The 13,327-nt window shown below is 37.1% G+C and overlaps 1 protein-coding gene across 2 annotated transcripts in view; it reads right to left on the reverse strand.

Moving 5' to 3' along the window:
- Nucleotides 1–2,505: 2,505 nt before the first annotated feature.
- The window catches only part of LOC111002309 (potassium voltage-gated channel unc-103), a 41,695-nt gene continuing 30,873 nt past the window's right edge, over nt 2,506–13,327 (reverse strand). Inside the window, exons 10-18 of one of the 2 annotated variants that reach the window (XM_045633474.1) lie at nt 10,580–10,722; nt 10,128–10,321; nt 9,335–9,460; nt 8,935–9,079; nt 6,529–6,606; nt 5,819–6,192; nt 5,162–5,410; nt 3,923–4,077; nt 2,506–3,151 (exon numbers count right to left, since the gene is read on the reverse strand). In XM_045633474.1, coding sequence (XP_045489430.1) covers nt 3,148–3,151; nt 3,923–4,077; nt 5,162–5,410; nt 5,819–6,192; nt 6,529–6,606; nt 8,935–9,079; nt 9,335–9,460; nt 10,128–10,321; nt 10,580–10,722 — 1,468 coding nt within the window. In that variant the 3' untranslated portion in view covers nt 2,506–3,147. The remainder of the gene's footprint in view (nt 3,152–3,922; nt 4,078–5,161; nt 5,411–5,818; nt 6,193–6,528; nt 6,607–8,934; nt 9,080–9,334; nt 9,461–10,127; nt 10,322–10,579; nt 10,723–13,327) is intronic. The other variant, XM_045633475.1, reaches the window with a different exon arrangement.

Genomic DNA, 13,327 nt, shown 5'->3' on the forward strand with positions numbered 1-13,327 from the left:
CGATGTCAATGTCAGCAAAGTCATGTAAATAAATAAGTAGTAAAAGTGGTAAGCAGAAGTATTGCAATGCGAATCAATAAAAACAATTTACATCGAGTTTTACACAGATTACAAATTAACGCAATCTGTTGAACGATACAATTGTCTGACAATGTCAATAGCAAATAACCGTTTCGGAATCAAAGCTTAAATGATGTTCAAATATTGTTTTGTGAACAATATTTAGTGTAGTAATAATATAGGAATGGGACTGGCATGACCAGTCATGTCAAAATTAATCCACGGATCTTTACATACATGTATCTATAAGCAAATTGCTATCTATTCAATGTGCTTGGCGAATAATAAGATTTGTACAGCAAAGCAGAAAATTCTAGAGTCAAAATGTAAACTACTTCACAATTGACTTAAACTATACCTAAACTATGATGTGAACAAATACCTATTGTATAGTGCGTTGAATGACCACTAAAAAGATAAAATCTATAATTAGATCTGTAAACAGATAAACGTAAGAGAATAGATAACAAATAAGGAAGGAATATTGACAGATGAAGTTTGGCTAACGTCACACGCCACGAACGATGCGTCATATTGAATAGAACTAAGCAAGCATTTCGTGATAGACGCACGGTCATATATCGTTCGAATATAAATTATTTAGTATACAATCAACGAACGAATACATACGATTGCTTGGTGTTACTATTGTCAACGTACAAAAGCCTATTTTGATCTAGCATGGATTTGGCGCTAATATCTGACACTATTTCTCTAATCTAAAACATTTGACAAGTGGTACAAATATTTAACGCAAACGTCAAATGTCATATGTTGTAGTTATTTGTCAAACTTTAAGCAATATGTCAAAACATAAATTTAAACACAGAATGTAGCGTGTAATAAAGATATTTTTTTTATGTTGCGGTATGAAAAATCGCGGCTTATTCGAGATGGTACTTATTGCTTACATTATTATTATTGGCAAAATGTCTTAATCTAAGAATATGCATTATCTTATTTGATAGTCTTTTGAGCCATACTTAGCTTTAAGATGTTTCCGAATACTTAATTTAAGTACAAATTTAGGGGCCACCATCGCGTTCAGGGATAATATAAATTAATAATTCAGTCGAAGTTGGGGTAAACTTAAATATAATGCACTGAGACCAGTATGATTTTATGCGTGATTTTTATACGGCACTTGTCTATCAATTTAATCAGCTGGGTTGCCAGATAAAAAAAATAAAGAAAATCTTTGATGTTTGTACGGCAAATAAATCTTTAGCGATATGCGATTTTAATTTAATCACAAACTTTAGATTTCACTTACGTTTGGGAATGATTTGTCATTTCAAGTCTCAAGTTTCTAAACAGAGAATTTTTTTGACTATTCTTAAAGCAGATTATTAAAATATCTAAGCTTACGTAATTGTTTTATTCTAAATATGTAAGAATTAGCTTTAAAAAAGCTAAAAGCTCGTACTGAATATTTCTTCTGGCAACCCCAATTATTCCAGAGACAAAATCGATAAAACTTACATTATGTTCTGTGGAAAATCACGCATGCCAATACTATTTATTATCTATATATGTCAAGTCAATAAACGCACTTCCACGAGGAGCATCATGACCAGTGTTTATTACCTAGCTACATTGTAAAGGCAAGGAGCAAGGACGGGTACAAAGCGTTTATCGTTTACTCGCTCTGGTAATACTGCCTTAGTATGAATTAACATCGAAGATTTGCCCTTTAAGACCACAAACTATAGTTCTATATTTAAAAACAATTTACCAATGTAAAGATTTGACACCGTCCTCTTTGTCTATGTGCGTGTTTGTTTAATCTGTGGTCATGGTCTAGAGTCGTTAGTCAAAGGCTCCTAATTACATAACAAGCCAATATTCTTAATTAAGTCAATTGCAGAAGCAAGCATTTAATTATAAAATTGATGTAATAAAAGATTTGAATGTTTATAACATCTGAAACCAATTTGTTTACGAGTATGTAGCAAGTAATTTCTCTGTTATATTTTCAAAGTATTTTGTCACGCAACTTTGGAACTTTTTAACAGAATTTCGATGTTATCTCATACTAAGGGCCCAGTACGGGCGTTCACGTCTCAGTCTTATGAACATACTCCTGCACGCTGAGATGTTTTTACATATTACAATAACGAAAACCATGTTAGTGCGATAATTGGACATGAATGGACAACGTGTATTGCAAATTTTATCTCTGAGTAGAAGACAATCTCTATTGACAAGATTTAGAGTCGACATTTTGATTAACGTTTTTGACAAATAATTTGCGATATTTGTTTTAAAATAAGTAATGTTTACTATGACTATGTGTGTGATGATTTTATATTTTAAAAGAGTACCGAGGGTTTATTACGCTGGCTTATCCTCTCGGCCTACACTCTCTGTCTTCTTTGGGAGCGTTAAAGTATTACGTTACACAATGTGACCCAACCCCCCCTCCCATTTTTCTGTACCCAATAGTAAAACGTTTCATTTAGTTTGCCAATTATGTGGTGTAAAGTATCGGAAAGTCGAAAATAATATTAACAATAACGCATAATTCAAACCCCGCCCTGCATCGTAACGTTTTAAACGACACCCACCCCCCCTCCAAATACGTTACGTCATACTTGAACGCTCCCTTTGCGGATAAGGAATGGAATGTCTGAATTCAAATTTAATGACGTAGAATAAGTGATACCTGTATCTTATATTCCATAGACACATTTTATTTTAGGTTTTGTTTTAAAATGCCAAATCTCGACTATGAATCCTATCGTAAAAGTTGTGTACAGTTTCATTTTAACCATGCGCATGCGCTTGAAATTCCTAATAACACAAATCGACCATCCATGCCCATAAAGGAAAAAGAATCACTTGATCGTGAGGACGAGCGCACATAGTGAGTACAAAATTGGTCCATCGTTAGAGGAAGGTCCATGCGTCGTCGCGGGCGCTGGTGATGTGCCGGCAGAAGTGGAACCGCGGTCGTGAGGCCGGGCGGGTGTTGGGCGTGGCGGGCGGCTCGGCAGCAACGCCCGCCAGTGATCCGCACGACACGGATTCAGCGAGCGAGCGCGTCGATGGCCGGAAGCGAGAAGCGCTCGTCTCGCCTGCCTCACACTACCTGTTGAAGATAAAAAAAATATATATTAATTATATTGTATGTCAAAAAAAAGACAAGTAATTTTTGAGGTGTCTGGAATTGCAAGAAACGATGGGACGGTATGAGTTTGATTCCATGGATCCGGGTGCTGGTATGGGATGCCACCTGTTCAGACACACTGGCCCCTTCCCATCTTCATGGAACCAACAACAGAGCTGGTGTGGCTAAAAAAGCTAAAGCCGCAAATACAGGGGTCTAGGCTCTGAATATGATTTTGTCCCATTCGGTGTCGAGACCCTTGGTCCATGGGGTCCTAGCGCGATAAGGCTTTTTAGGGAAATATCAAAAAGGTCAGTCGACATCACAGGAAAACGAAGAGCTGGCAGCTACCTCGGTTGCCAGTATCTTCGGAACCTTGCCTAAAGGGACTCCTTTTAATAATATATTTTAATTAGTAGTAGGCTAATAAATATTAATTTTTGAAATAATAAAGTTCTTTCTTTCTTATTTTTTTTATTTATTAAAAGCAAAAAAGTATGTCGAATTAGTAAAAATATTTCGAACACAGCAAAAAACAATTAAGCAAGACACTTAAATTTTCTCAATTATCGTTAATCTACGCCCGTTCTTCTCAGAACAAGACCTCCTGGTAGTCTTGCGAACGGATGGCGTAGTTTTGCTCTTTCGCGAATTTTGTAAATGTTTTTGACATTCATAAGCATGCCTTAAGTCGCATCTAAACTGAATAAATAAATTTTGATCGATTGATTGATTGATACGGGTCGGTCTTACCTGTAAAAGGAGTGGGAATGCGGGGGCGGGGGAAGGGCGGGCGGCACCGGTGCGTGCGGTTCGGAGGCGGAGCGTTGGACTCCAGGTGTGCGCTCGGCCCGTTCGCTGCGGACGCGGCTGCTGCGATCTCCATTCCAGCTCCATTCCCATTGATTCTGAAATGATTTCTTGAAAATTAATACGTTTACAGGATTCTTCCCAGTTTTTGCTTACCTACGCCCTTGACTTGAGTACTGGTAGTAAATTTAAATTCAGAATCAATTTAACATATCAATGTTTCATAATCTATACTGTTTTGGCTCTCTGTATTGTCTTAGTGTTTTGTATAATGATATGTATAAGTATTATTAATTAATTAAATAAATAATATAAAAAAAAACCATTGACCTAACTGACTACATTACATCTTTGTAAAGGAATTGTTTGAAAATTCCGACATGTGAGTTGCCAAACCAGACTGGTAAAAATCAACTACCAACAGAGCATACTTGCTATCTGTGGGAAGGGTTTCTGGCAAAAAATATATTTATTTCGTTTAATACATGATGGAAGATTTACTTCGAAGAATCTAAAGAATATTAAGCCTTTAATTATCCACATCTTATTTACATATAATATACAAAAAGGAATATTTATACAATTTTATTATGCGGCCCCCGTCAACGTTCAACTTCTTCCATCCTATTTTTTTTGTCCTTATCATTTTAGTTTTAAAGATGGTCAGAAACGGTAACTGGCCGGAAAGGTCAACAGATGCAGATCAAAAGAGCAATGGACCGACGAGATTGCAGGAATGAATATATTAAGCTAATTGTTAACCCTTTGTTCCACGTAGCCCGGGGATACAACAACCAATATTTAAACCTTGACTTGTTTAAGCAATCGTGGAATATGGTTAAAAGGAGTATTAAGAATATCCATCAGCGCAAAAACACCTGCATATTCAGCATACCCCACATACATACCTACCCTCACTTTTGTACCATCACACACACAGCCATGTTAGGTATAAGTTATATGTATTGAATAATTTCTACTGTATTTCCCTTTTGTAAATGTTTGAACCATTTTGTAATTATTATGTATTCCATTTTTGGCTTTTTTTTTGCAGTTGATTACGAAATTAATAAATCAATTCGTAAACAAAGAGAACAAAGCAAGGGTAATATATACTGAATTATAAGAGTGACATTTAGATGGCGCAAAATAAAATAGAAATTCGACCGTTACAATACGTACGTCATGATTCTGTGGGACCGAAAGCGAGGCTTTGGGCAGAGGCTGTGACGGAGTGTGAGCTGGTGCCGAATTGTGGTGAGGCAGTTCTCGGGCTTGGAGTAGCTGAAGGATCCTTCGCACATCAGCTGTTAATCCATTCTCCAACATAGCAACCCTACGGCTTAGCTCCTCCAGCCTGGTTAGGATGGTTGTGACAGAGGCAGCCGTCGCTCCAGACCCAACGTTTTGGTACTGCGGGGATACCGTATCCTGGAATTTTATGACCTCTAAACTAGTAAAATCTATAGTATGAATACAAAATTTCAAAACAGTGTTTTTCTCCTTAACTTTTTTTTACTCCTTTGTCTTTTTTTTATTTTTTTTTATTTTATAGAACAGGGGGCAAATGGGCAGGAGGCAGAAGGCATGGACACCCTCAATGCCAGAGGGCTCGCGAGTGCGTTGCCGGCCTTTTAAGAATTGGTACGCTCTTTTCTTGAAGGACCCTAAGTCGAATTGGTTCGGAAATACTTCAGTTGGCAGCTGGTTCCACAGAGTGGTGGTGCGCGGCAAAAACTGCCTAGAAAAACGCGCAGTTGTGGAACGGTGTCTTCTAGAAACTACTTAATCTAACGTTTCAATATAACCAATGAATTGGATTTTAGCTACTATATGTACCTGTCCATTTTGCGCCTTTTCTCCATTAAATAGAAGCGCCGTCGGTCGTCCAGTCATATGCAAGTTGATAGCGGAGTGCGGCGCTGACCGGGACGAAGGAGTTCTTCCAACGGATTGAGCAGATGGTGCCAGAATATCATCACAGGATACATGGACGGGAGCCGGTGTTGGCGGGCTAGGAGATGCATTTGTGTAATAGGAGCTGGGATTCGTGCTAAGGCTGGATACAGGGAGAGTTGTACTATGTGCTGGAGTGCTAACTGCTGCCTCTCCAACAGCTGCTGATGTTAAAGGAGACGTGTCGTTCAGTGGCCCAACAGAAGACTGACGTCTGACAGCACCTCGACCTCTGTACGTTTGCGGAGTAGATTGCGCTGCAAATATGAAGATGGTGATAAACTAACAGTAGGAACTTGATTCATTGTTTTAGTATGAGGTCGATTGCAATGTGATTTTTTCCCGTGATACGCGTAAGCTTCGAGGAAACACGTTATATATATAATTGCAAGCATTAATATAGATATAGATAGAGAGATAAAATTTGTTGGTTAAAAGGTACTCGCAGGAAAATCCACAATGCCGCTTTGATTTTCGAAAGCGATAAAACCCGCCATTTAACCGCATTGCGGTTTTAGTATAAATGTTAATTATTCGTGGAATTTTAAAAGCATTTCAAATGTAAACATGCACTATATAGATTGTATACTTACAGTACTTGTTATGCAGCGGCTGGTGTGTTTTATGATGGTAGAGGTCTGGGAAGCTCCGTTTAAAGTGCGCAAGCATGCCTGCACACAAGGGCCGCGCTCAGAGCATGACGATGAGGAAGACATGACGTTTTCATATACTAAACTATTTATAAAGTTGGGAAGTGTTCTTTAACACGGAATAAACTTTTTCCCCAAAATCGCTTCATAATATAGTAAGTTTCAATTTCTATTGAAATATTGAATAGTACTTTGTCGTATATATGTATGTAGTGTATTTTTGAATATCGAATGAGCAAATCGACCAACACTGTAAAATATTCTGTCGTAACATTGCAGGTATATTTGAATTTCGAATGAAATAATCAGCCAATACTATAAGGTATTGTCTCGTAGCATTGTTCTGTATTTTTGAATTTAGAATGAACTAATCGACCAATACTTTTAAGAATTCTGTCGTGATATTGGGGTGTTATTTTGAATTTCGAATAAGCAAATCGACCAACACTGTAAAATATTATGTCGTAACTTTGCAGGTATATTTGAATTTCGAACGAAATAATCAGCCAATACTAATTTGTCTCGTAGCATTGCGGTGTATTGAATTTAGAATGAACTAATCGACGATCTGATTTGTCGTAAAATTACAGTGAAATATTGAATTGTACTTTTCATTGCGTATTAGCAAAATGTTCTCCGATAGATAATCCCGATATTTATTCAAAAACAATCATAAATTAAAAAAAAAATAGCTTAAAGACCACATAATACTTCGAAACAGTACCAGCACTTGAAAATGATCATAAAATCCTCATCCTCACATATCATTCAGGAAACTTGGGTTAAAGCATTCCACATGCTGCAAAAAGTCTCTTGTATCTTGTATGAATTATGATTGTCTTATAAAAAGCATTACATTTTTCGTGTGCTCGAATCGCAAATATTAAATCACTCTCTTATAAAAATATAGAAAAAAAGTATTCTGGGAGATATGCACATTCTTACTCTATGTGCAACTACACTAATAAAATTACCGAACACTATTTATATAAATTGCAAGGTCCGGATAAAAAATGGACGATTGAAGCCACCCTGAATGGCCTCCGGACATTGAAGCGTGGGAAGAAGACGAAAGCGATGGGCTGAAATTCTAAAGTTTATGGGTAGAAGTTAATGGAGAAAACTAAGAACAGATGTACATGGAAAGTTCACCAAACGGGGCCGTTACCCAAACGGGGTCCATACTGCAGCAAAGCAACAGAACAAAAACAACAAAACCAACACACATTTGTTGTATATTTTTACCAGTATGGAGTTAAAGTGGCAAAAAAATATGAATATTGCAACCATAGATAAAGGATAGACCTTCGAAGTTCTGGGCTAACGACATTATTGCTATGGAGAAATGGAGGAAGCAAAAACAGATCAAACAAAATGGAAATAACAATACAAACGACTAAGCGTAAATATAAAACACACACCTATTTGATTTGTATTTTTTAAAGGAATTAAAGTGGTTTTATTACTCTTTATTATTTTACTACACTAGGCCATCACTGGTATGAGTAAATTATTTATTTAATATAAGACAAGCGAATCAGCAGGTTTTTTTTGGTTTTATGATATTCTTAATTCAAAAACACTATCGGCTCTAAACTGTATGGCCACAGATGAGTCAACATCAAAATATGTCATTAACCATAGAGATAATTTTGAGAGGTCTCATTAAGTCAAATAGGTTCGGCTCTGTACATAGATAGTCTATGACGAGAGAACGCTGAGTTTTTGCTACCGCGGCTAATAAATGGACTAACTGGTATAAGGCCTAACGTAAACCAATATAAAACCTTCCAGTGGTTGTCTGGAAGAGATCGCAAGAAAGCGATAAGGCCGCCAGTTGCTCTCTTTTTCATTTAACTATTATATATACAAATTTTGTATTGTAATGTAAGGAAGTGTTAATAAATAAACAGTTGAAAAAAAATGCATTTGACTCCTAAAAATTATTAATACAAACTATTAGTTTACTAATGTAACATATTTTAAGTAATTAAGTTTGTTTATGGAAGAGCTGGGAAGCCTGACACAGGTATTTTTTACTTAAAAGGGTTTCCAAATCTTACACTTAGAAAAGAAAATGTACTTAAAATGAATAAAGACTTTTAATTATTAATATATCATGATTTATATGAATACATACATTCATATATTTATAAATAATAGATTATTCTGTAAAATAAATAAAGGAATAAATAAATTTCGATCACAAATTATTATAGAAATTCCAGGAGGAGGCCCGTATCGCTAGATTTTTTAAATATTCAATTCTTAAAGTTCGAAAATCAAAACGACATCAACAATATAAATAGTGTTCGGTAAAGAAAAACAAATATATTAATAAGATTGTACCTGTAATCGAATTAAGCGTGGTCGATCTCTGTTTACTAAAGTTAAAATTGAGTGGGGTAACATCCTGGCCTGCTTTGTCAGTAGAAAACTCCAAAATTCCCCTACTAGGTGGAGACTCTGTATCCTCGTCGCTACATTGAGAATCCTGTAAATTTATTCAAATTCAAAATCATTTATTCATTTAGGAAACACAATATATACGTCAATAAAGTGTACTTACGTATTAACGCCACCGCGACAAGAAATTAATGGTTAGCGATGACATCCAAAACCTAATCTAAACCTTTTTGGCTTCTAAAGTGTTTTAATTTTATAAAAAGTGATTCATTTTATATTTAATCATCAATAATTTAAGGTTTGTCCACGCTAACCACATAATTTTTCGTATATAAAAATATACCTTATCAGCGAAGGTTTCTGTATGTGGTCGTCGGGTTGTTCGTGCGTAGGCTTCTCGTAGAAGCCGCGCCTCATTTGGATTCTCGTAGCGCATTCGCCTTTTAGGTTCTATACCACTCAATTCGTCCTGTAACACATATTTTTGTAGGTGAGAGACCTAAAGGGGGATCACTCTTAGTACTTCTTCTTCTTCTAAGAAAGCGTGCTTCACGGAAAGAAAGAAGAAGAAGTAAAAAGACATGACTCCTATGTCTACAGGAAACACAACATTAAAATATTTATAAAGGAAATTATAACTCTTGGCATCTTTAAGTTTAGCGTGCATTATGTTAAATAAATATTATATAAATCAGCGGTGACAGAACCTCAGATTTTTGTATTAGTTTCATGATCCTTTGTCAATCTAATAGGCAACTAGGTAATCAGCCTCTTGTGCCTGACACGCCTTCAACTTCTTGGGTCTACGGCAGGCAATGATTTGTTTTAGAAATACGTCGCCCGAATTTGATGATACTGATTATGTATGTGTTTCAGTTGAGCTTAGTTATAGTTTTTATTGTTCTCGTTTTGTCTTGTTCCTTCTGTTATATATATATATATAATAAACCCAACCCACCCAAAGGATTTTTCCGCCTCAATTCCAACATGCTCATAGGAGACAGCAGTATCTATTTCCTGCTTAACTTCTTGAAGCATATGTGCTGTTTGAGAGCAAAAAATCCAGCCGTATATTATAAATATCTCTATCAATCAAAGCCTTAAAGACAACTCCTCTGAGAAGAAGAAAAACTTACATCTCTCATGTTAAAAGTAATCTCCAGATTGTTGACAAACGTGGCACGAAACTCGGGGTAGTATTCCAGAACATCCAGGAGGTCGTCCCTATGCACGCGATGCAGGTCACAGTATGTAAGAGCTCGCACTCTGCAATTGCTCCGGCCTACTGTGCTGTGTGTGCACGGATTCTCTCCAAAGATGTCATCTTTACCTACATGTAAATCAAAGTTATTTCACCTGACTAAGAAAAAAAAAAAAGAAATTTATGTGAATTTTCTCTATATAAACCTCATGCAGATTATAAGTTATTACCTGACAATTAATTAGAAACTAAAAAAAAAATTCTTAAAATGCCAGCAATGCACTCGCGAGCCCTCTAGCATCGAGAGTGTCCATGGGCGGCGATATCACTTAACATCAGGTGAGCCTCCTGTCCGTTTGTCCCCTATTCTATAAAAAAAATACCAACCTAAGATAGCCATAACAATGTCGTCTTTTAATATCTCAATAGAGCCTCGGGAGATGAAATACAGTGAAGTCAGCACATCCCCTCTGTGAACTAGAGTCTCACCGGGAGGTGCGTGCGTTGTCTTGAATCGCAACGACAATGCTCTGAAATTAAAAAAAAAAATATTTTTACATATTGTCACGGGTGTGCGCTTAGAGGTGTGATTCGCATCCTTAAGATCACCGGCAGTACACTAATGGACTTTCTATGTGCGCAAAATTCGCACTAACGGTGAGTGACAGACGTGAGTAAATTAGCATGCCTTAGACCCAAAAAGTTGACGGTGTGTGTCAGGCACAGGTGGCTGATTATATACTTTCCTATTAGATTAATATAGAAATACAAATATGAGATCCAAGCCTAAAAATGTCGTAGCGCCACTAGGTGTTGTTGGTATTCTCACAAAATCATTCATATTGGTTATCGCATTAAAACAATATATCTCACAAGTAATACATAGAAAGAAATAGAGTTGTTGTCGTCGGTCAAACCGCAAGGACCGACGTAGCCAGACGCAATATGCAAGCAGACTATATGTATAATAAATTAAATAGGCTGCATTATATTCTCTCACAGACTATAGTCTAAAAATATTACTAAAGGACTGGCTTATGAACACACCCTATGTAGTGTTAGAGCTGCTTCTGAGATCTAGGTTTTTACACACTTTATTCATTCACTCACTGACTCACTCACTCACTCACACATTTGCATCCACACACTCATGCACTCAGGCGTGTTGATAACAGTTGTAAAAACAAATAATGAAATAAAAGTTGTAATTATTTTAAGTTTAGAATTAAGTTTATTATGGAAGAGCTGGGTACCCTGACAGGTGTTTTTACTTAAGGCTTGAACAGTGCTCAAATCGGTCAACTAGCCCTAGTTTAAATTAAATTGTTGGAAGAACTGTCGCTCATATGCATTTGAAAAAAATATATATTGTGGGTTGAAGCCTACTGTATCGATTGATAAAATCAAAAAAGATAAAAGCTATACCAATTTCCCAAAAAAAAATTTACCATCGAACCGTAGATTAGACATAAATTACAAATTCGCTCCAAAACGGTTTATGCGATTTATTTTAATCTTACACGTATTATTAGATATAGCATATATTATTATTTTGATAAAAAAAAAATTGTATTAATTCGTTTCCTGGGCATGGAAAGTAATAAAAGGTAAATAAACTCAAGCGCAATGGGCTTCCCTCCGCAATTTCACACCCGCGAGCCCTGCATGCGGCTTGTCTTCAGTCCACCTCAACGCTTTGCGACGGGAGGACTACGCTTGTGTGTCGAAGCCAATAATAATTAAATATTTGCGTATTTTAGTTTTTACCCGCGGATTTTTTTAGAAATGCCAAAATATAAAAAGAAATATCAAGTGAGGCGAGGACATGAACTTCGGAAATTATTGTATGTTATAAGTATATGTATATAAGTACCTACCCAAACAAAACTCAAATTTAGAGTTGTCAAGTTTCAAGTGCAACTTGTACAACCAAGTAAAATAAGTTGCTGAACCTGATACCTGATGGAATCTGAAAGTGGGTACTGGATCTCGAGGATGGTAAGCAGTAGACATACCGTCATTGAGCTCGTTGTAATCAGCTCAGCGAGACGATACTAGAAATGTGACTAAATGAACCTGATGATGGACTCCGAAGGTGGGTACTGGGTCTCGAGGATGGCAAGCAGTAAACATACCGTCATTGAGCTCGTTGTAATCAGCTCAGCGAGACGATACTAGAAATGTGACTATATGAACCTGATGATGGACTCCGAAGGTGGGTACAGAGTCTCGAGGATGATAAACATTAGACATACCATCATTGAGCTCGTTGTAATCAGCTTAGCGAAACGATACTAGAAATGTGACTATATGAACCTGATGATGGACTCCGAAGGTGGATACTGAGTCTCGAGGATGGTAAACAGTAGACATACCGTCATTGAGCTCGTTGTAATCAGCTCAGCGAGACGATACAAGAAATTTGACTATATGAACCTGATAATGGTCTCCGAAGGTGGGGACCGGATCTCGAGGATGGTAAGCAGTAGACATGCCGTCATTCAGCTCGTTGTAATCAGCTCAGCAAGACGATACTAGAAATGTGACTATATGAACCTGATGATGAACTCCGAAGGTGGGTACTGGATCTCGAGGATGGTAAGCAGTAGACATACCGTCATTGAGCTCGTTGTAATCAGCTTAGCGAAACGATACTAGAAATGTGACTATATGAACCTGATGATGGACTCCGAAGGTGGATACTGAGTCTCGAGGATGGTAAACAGTAGACATACCGTCATTGAGCTCGTTGTAATCAGCTCAGCGAGACGATACAAGAAATTTTACTATATGAACCTGATAATGGTCTCCGAAGGTGGGGACCGGATCTCGAGGATGGTAAACAGTAGACATACCGTCATTGAGCTCGTTGTAATCAGCTCAGCGAGACGATACAAGAAATTTGACTATATGAACCTGATAATGGTCTCCGAAGGTGGGGACCGGATCTCGAGGATGGTAAGCAGTAGACATGCCGTCATTGAGCTCGTTGTAATCAGCTCAGCGAGACGATACTAGAAATGTGTTATATGAACCTGATGGTGGACTCCGAAGGTGGGTACTGGGTCTGATTGACTCTGATTTCATTTTCGGGCTTAGATATAACATGCTGCACTCGTAGGTTTCAGAACCAAG

This window comes from Pieris rapae, chromosome 23 (assembly GCF_905147795.1).
Source record: "Pieris rapae chromosome 23, ilPieRapa1.1, whole genome shotgun sequence".
Taxonomy (NCBI): domain Eukaryota; kingdom Metazoa; phylum Arthropoda; class Insecta; order Lepidoptera; family Pieridae; genus Pieris; species Pieris rapae.